The 6,474-nt window shown below is 47.7% G+C and overlaps 1 protein-coding gene across 2 annotated transcripts in view; it reads right to left on the bottom strand.

Moving 5' to 3' along the window:
• Nucleotides 1-6,249, bottom strand: part of Csrp2 (cysteine and glycine rich protein 2) — an 18,469-nt gene extending 12,220 nt beyond the window's left edge. The window contains exon 1 of one of the 2 annotated variants that reach the window (XM_026784452.1): nucleotides 5,908-6,249. In XM_026784452.1, coding sequence (XP_026640253.1) covers nucleotides 5,908-6,095 — 188 coding nt within the window. In that variant the 5' untranslated portion in view covers nucleotides 6,096-6,249. Of the gene's footprint in view, nucleotides 1-5,580; nucleotides 5,782-5,907 lie in introns of those variants that run through there. The other variant, XM_005358078.2, reaches the window with a different exon arrangement.
• Between the last annotated feature and the right edge of the window lie 225 nt (nucleotides 6,250-6,474).

Genomic DNA, 6,474 nt, shown 5'->3' on the forward strand with positions numbered 1-6,474 from the left:
ATTACAGATGGTTGTGAGCCACCATGTGGTTGCTGGGTATTGAACCCAGGACCTTTGGAAGAGCAGGAGATGCTCTTAACCACTGAGCCATCTCTCCAGCCCTCACTTTTTTTTTTTTTTAAACAAGTTTTGAGACACCAAGTGGTTTCAGCTGGCTGGGAACCTGCTCTTAGCTCGGGAAGGCCTTCAACTGTGGTCCTCCTGACACAGCCTCTTAAGAAGCTGGGATGTCTGACCAGGCTGGGAGGAATGTGTAAACTGTATCATAAATACTCATCTGTCCATTCTCTTTATCCTCCTAACCCTTGCCTATGAGGGCGCTTGACCTCCCCGCCTCACCCAGCTCACGTCTGAATTCATTTCTGTATGTGGGTTCCTCTGGGGGAGAGGCGGCTTTCTAAGTGTGCTATTATCTGCTCTTTAGGAAACAATCTAAATATAATTCCATAAAACTACATCCTGGGGGCTGAAGGTGGACCTCACAGAGCACCCGCGTCACAGGCATGAGACGTCAACTTTGGGCAGAGCACCAAACCAAACCAGACCAAGGCATTATTAAGCCATTATACTACCTGTTGGTTTAGGAGCTGGAGATAAAGAGTTAGGGGCTAAGAGAGATGGCTCACTGAGCAAAGAGTAGGCTGCACAGGCATGAGGAAGGACCCGAGTTCAGGTCTCCAGCACCCACATAAAAAGGTGGTGGTGCCATCCCAAAGTTAGGGGTGGAAGGATTAGGCTCTTAGGGACTTCCTAGCCAGTCAGTCCAGCTTAAAAAAAATGGTGAGCTCCATGCCTGGGGTGACCTTGTCTCAAAAATAAAGTAGACAGCAATAAAGACACTATTGACCATGGGCAAACCCCCCCCACACACACACCATTACATGGGAGAGTCTGTTTCTTAGATACTTGTTCTTTGGTGGCAAAGACTTGTACACAGGCTGGAGAGATGACTAGGTGGTTATAAGCACTCTTCCAAAGGACCTGGGTTCAGTTCCTAGCACCTAAATGAGAGCTCACAACCTTTTGTAACTCCACTTCCGGGGATCCAGCACCTTCTTCTGGACTCCTTGGGAACCAGGCACACCTGTGGTATACATACATACACACGAGCAGAATATCCATATACATAAAATGATTTTTAAAAGTATATAAACAGGGCTGGTGGCACAGCACAGTCCGCAAAGTGTCTGTGGCACAAGCTCACATGTTTACAGCACACACACACAGACACATAAACTATATAAACAGATTTTTTTAGCATGGTTTATATTTCACTGAGCTGGCAAATCAGTTTTATCTTGCACATCCATGGACAGTGGATTCTCTGAGGAAGACTCAGTTCAGCCCAGGTTGGGCAGTCAAGGTTACTGTAACAATGTCTGTCATGGAAACGGAAGTACACACGACCTCGAGACCTCTTATTGACACTCTGGTACAACGCAATGAATGAAGTTAAGATTTGAAATACTTAGGTCTGAGAGCTAGTTGCCACCACTGTGATCCTAGCAACGTCTGACCTAACCTCTGAGCTGCAACTTCCTGAACCGTAATTTGGAAAGAGAGGAGGATTTAATGGGGCAGCATGTGGAAAGGGCCTGGAAAACCATCAGCAGCTCTACTCAGGCCTCCTTTTCTTCAGAAACACTACTGGGCCTGGATATGGCACCAAGTTCAACTGCGCGTGACTGCTGAGGTCACTGAACTCCGAAGTAGCAAAGCAGACTCAGGTTTTGATGCTATCCCTAAAACAACCCTGCTTTTTATTTTTGTTTATCCCCCCCCCCCCCACAAGAACATTAAAGGTTGAGATAGTTCAAACCACCGAGCGTTCTGCCTTTGAGTTCCCATATTGTACGCACAGGAATCTATTCCTGCCCGCCCAGAATTCACCCATTCAGTGACGTCAATGCACACTCAAACTGTGACTTTCCAAATCTAATCTCACCTCGGAAAGAAACCTCCCTTCACCTGAATAAACCTGGCCTCTCCATTTTTAAATAATGTCCACACTGCCACAAACGCCTTCAACAGGAGTACGGCAAAATCCTGGACAAGGATGTGAGCGGTGCCTGCCCAGTCATGCGCTATGGTTGAATGCAGCTATGCTGTAAGCTTGGTAATTTCTGGACCCAACATATGCCAGAGCAATCCGCGGTCAGGGAATACCCGATACTCCACGACTCAAACAATTCATCATCTTCATCATCTTCATGATCTTTACACGGAGTGAGACCTTGATTTAGATGCTGAGATTCCTGTTTATTTGGCAAACGATTAAAGGTTGCTTCTATCTTATCTGCTAGTTTTCTTATTTTAAAAATGAAAATCATGCTTATTTATATCATAAAGCAGTTCTGAAACTAAGCAATATATGCAAAACCCTTACTATAGTGTCGGTTACATAGCAGGTAGAAGTAATTACAAAGGCTCCTGTAATATTTACCATATCCATTTATGTTAAATAGTTTATTAATTTAATCCTCACGACTGAAGTAGGCTTTACCATGATTCCCATCTTATGGATGGAAACCCTGACAGATATTAACCATGAGTTCACTATAAAGGCAAAGTTACTGGTTAGACTTAGAACACCAACAAAGCTCATTGCCAGCCACAAAGAAACAGTGGCACTGTCATCTACGGCTATGGCAGAGATTGTTAGTATTTGCTCTCATGGATTTGATTCTCTCTTCGTTTTTCCCTAGTGAAGCCACTAGGAAACCTTCCCTACAGTTAACTGTCACGTACCTTCACCTGCATGTATCATAATCTGCCTGATCTTCAATTATTAATTCAAAGCAATTAGTACTGTTGGCACAGGATCAAAAAATGCGAGTAATTTGCACACAACACACCATGGTTTGTTCTTCCTCTACGGCTTATGGCAATAAAATTTAACAATCAGAAAATTGTGCCTCGCTCCCCCAGAATGTGAATGAGACACTCTCCTCTAGATCTTGATTTTTAATGTAAGAAATACAATTCCTCTACATCTGAAGACTGGCTAACTGAGTCCTACACACTGTGTCTTATAAATTTAAAACGTTTTGGACCAGGCACTGTAGCACATACCTGCAATCCCGGCTAGTTGGGAGAGTCTGGGAGGACAATCTAAAGTTCAAGGCCAGCCTTGGAAACTTTGCAAAACCATGTCTCAAAATGAAAAGTAACCCCATTCAGAGCCCTTGCTTGGTATTCACAAGGTCCTGGGCTCGACCCCCGGGACCACAAACAACACAAAACAAAAAAGCACACCTTTGGAGAAGAGTCCAGATACTTCACAGGACTGAAAAAAGGCCCATGTCACAAAAACAGGATCCCCAGGAAGTCAAGGCACAGAGAGGATGCCCAACCAACCAACAGAACCCAAGAAGTGGCAAGCAAATGTCGGTCCAGGCAGGGATGGAGCCTTGAGGAAACTTCTGAAGGTCTGCAGGGGGGGAAGGACGGGGAGATGCGGTTCAGGTGAAGCTCTCTCTCGACTTCCACCAAGAACCATTTTATTTCAAGTTTCAGAAAAGTGCAGGATGTGATCTAAAGGCATGAGGAATCCAACACACACACACACACACACACCTGGGGATGCACATTGGATTTACACACAGACATACACACACCTACCTAAAGCTGCACATTGGATTTACACACACACAGAGACACACCTGGAACACACAGATGCACATACACACACCCCTGGGCTGCACCTGGGATTTACATATCACACACACACACACACACACACACACACACACACACCCTGCACCCCACCCCTAGCAAGTATGCTATTTCACCCATTTCATAAAAGGAAGTAACTGAGACCAGACAGTCAGTTAACTTGTTAAGGGCACCAAACCACTCCCGACTTCGTTTCTACCCTCCCCATGCTGTTTCCTCTCCCTTAGAGGGCTCCCTCTCTTTATTTCATGTGATTCATCTAATTTGTAACAGAACAAACATTAAGGAGTTGAGCTCTCCATGACGATTTATTGGCAGGGTTATGCCTGGACCTAGCATCTCATTTTCTGCTGTGCCCCTCCTCTGTATCAACATTTACGCTATCTTTTGACGAGGATACAATCTTCCTCAAGCCCACAATGGTGCAGTTTCACCAGGACAGTCCTCCAATCAGTACTGCTTTGAGTGTGGTCTTCAGCACACGCCCTATCAGCCAAAGTTTTGAAAACACGGGGAGGGATCTGCTAACAATTTATGGCAAGAACTTTGGACAAAATCTGTTAACGAATACCTATTGGTTTCCCACACCTGCACCTCATTTTCTCCTTCCTTCTTTATTCAGTTAACTAGTGTGCTGCAAACATAGCCAAGATAACTAAACAAACAGTGCCCCAAGTGTATATCCCAAGGACTCCTGGGATATACCCTTCTATGGCTACCTGGCGATAAAAAGAATACAGGGGACAGAAAGTCTTGAGATGGAATTATCTCAAGTGACGGAATTATCAGTAACAACTCCAAGACAATGCATGGGAGAGAATAGGAAAACAAATATCACCCGGATGCAGTTTTGAGATTGTGTGACTCTTTTGAAATCTACCTTTTAACTTTCTTGAAGAATCTGGGTACAAGTATCGGGAACCTTGTGTTTGTCCTTTTCGGATTCTTGATGTTTATGTAAGCAGGGACTTAGCACAGATTAGGAAAGTCGAAAGTCGGTAATTAAACTATTTTTGGTGCCCAAGTTAAAAAAATTACTACAACCCGTATGTTTTGCTTTCTATGTTAAAAGGCATTTATAAAGTAGAAAAATGTACGTGGTTTGCAGTCCAAACAAAACAGGTCAAACTTTTGAGCAATCATGTAAACAAATGCAGTTCAACGTCCTGGCTTCCAAGGGGGCAGAAGTTTCGAGAGCATTCCCCTCCATCCCAGGAATGCCTACACCAGAACTGAGCTCTGAACCCAGGTTGTGACTTCTAGGACCGGCTGCAGCATTTCTTAACCAAGCAGTTTTGCATTCCCGTTTGTCCCCGAAAGGTTGAAAGTACCGGGGAAAGCTAGAAATGATCAACTGGGATTTCACTATAGTTTCTTCCACATTTAAGATTCCGTGATGGTGGGCAGAGACCACCGAACAAAGACGATAGCCAGGAGCCCCGTTATGCCGCAGGGGAAGAACTGGGGTTCGGGGATCTGGGAAGGCGTCTACCACCCCAGAGCACCCACCTAGTTTCCGAAAAAGTCGGCTGGGCTGCTCATCCACACACTGCGGGTACAGGAGCAGCGACCCGGAGTTTCTAACCCCCTCTTACCCAAAGGCATGGGAGAATCGCCCCAGGAGGGAGCCTGAGGCTTCCAAATGAAGGATGGGCGGCCACGAGAAACTCCCTAGCTGGCCTCTACCCCAGAGAACAGGATTGGAAATTAAAGGTCACGGGGGATGATTTACCTGCCCCAAGGACACGAGGTCCTAGGGCAGGGATGGCCATAGCACACAGCAGGCGTGCCAGAGGACCCCGCAATGGGACAGAAGTAGGAGGATGGGTGGGAGCACCATCAGGAGCAGGGGTGGAGATGACAGGGACCGCTCGCAGGGCGGCGGGCTGGCTGCCTAGGACTCACCCGAGTGGGAGGCGGGAGCACGCTGCGGGCGGAGCTAGCGAGGACAGGACGGAGGAAACCCTCGAGCGGGTACAAAAAAATCAGCCGGGGTCCGCGCGCCCGCCTTTAAAGCCTCCCAGAGGGGCGTGGTCTCGCCCCGTCCCGCCCACTTCCCGGCCACGCCCCGCGGCTTCTCGGCGGGCCTCCGCCCCGGCGCGCAGAGCTTGGTTAAGGCAGCGAGTTCCGAGCCCTGGCCGTGAGACAAAAGACCGGAATCCCGCCTCTTCCTGCGGCTTCCCGCGCACCGGCGTCTCCTCCCCTCTTCTCCCCATCCCTTGTCGTTCCTACCCTCCGCGTCTGGGACTTCCTGAGCACTCAGAACCGGCCCGGAGCCACCGAGGTCGGTGTCGCCCCACGGGATTCCCGCCACCCTCTAGGTGGATTCCCGGGATGCAGGACCCCCCGGTGCAGGATAGTCTCTGGTCGGAGTTCCAGCTTCTGGAATCCACAGCTTTCCTGTCGCGAAAAAGCAACATTCCTCATCTAGACTAAACAAATGACGTTATGAAAACACCTCATTCCCCAAGTGTTTTGCTTTCCCCACCACTCGTGGCTGAGGGGGAAGAAACCCACAACCCACGCAGAAACCCTGGCGCCACACGGCTTCGGGTTTCGGTTTGCCATTGTCAGAAAAGCCCAAGGAGGTCACTGCCAGCGATGACAGCAGAAAGAACCTAAAACCTCGTTTTGAGGATGACTGACGTGTTGTTTCAGACAGAAAGGTAAATAAGCCATCTCTATTTGTGTTGCATCCTAGGACTTCTGGTGATCCAGTTCTCTGCCGCCAGTAGTGGATTGGCCTAAGAATTTGAAGAATGGTGACCCGTTAGTCAATGACCAAAACTACTCCCTCCT

The sequence above is a fragment of the Microtus ochrogaster genome, chromosome 24 (genome assembly GCF_000317375.1).
Source record: "Microtus ochrogaster isolate Prairie Vole_2 chromosome 24, MicOch1.0, whole genome shotgun sequence".
NCBI classification, from domain to species: domain Eukaryota; kingdom Metazoa; phylum Chordata; class Mammalia; order Rodentia; family Cricetidae; genus Microtus; species Microtus ochrogaster.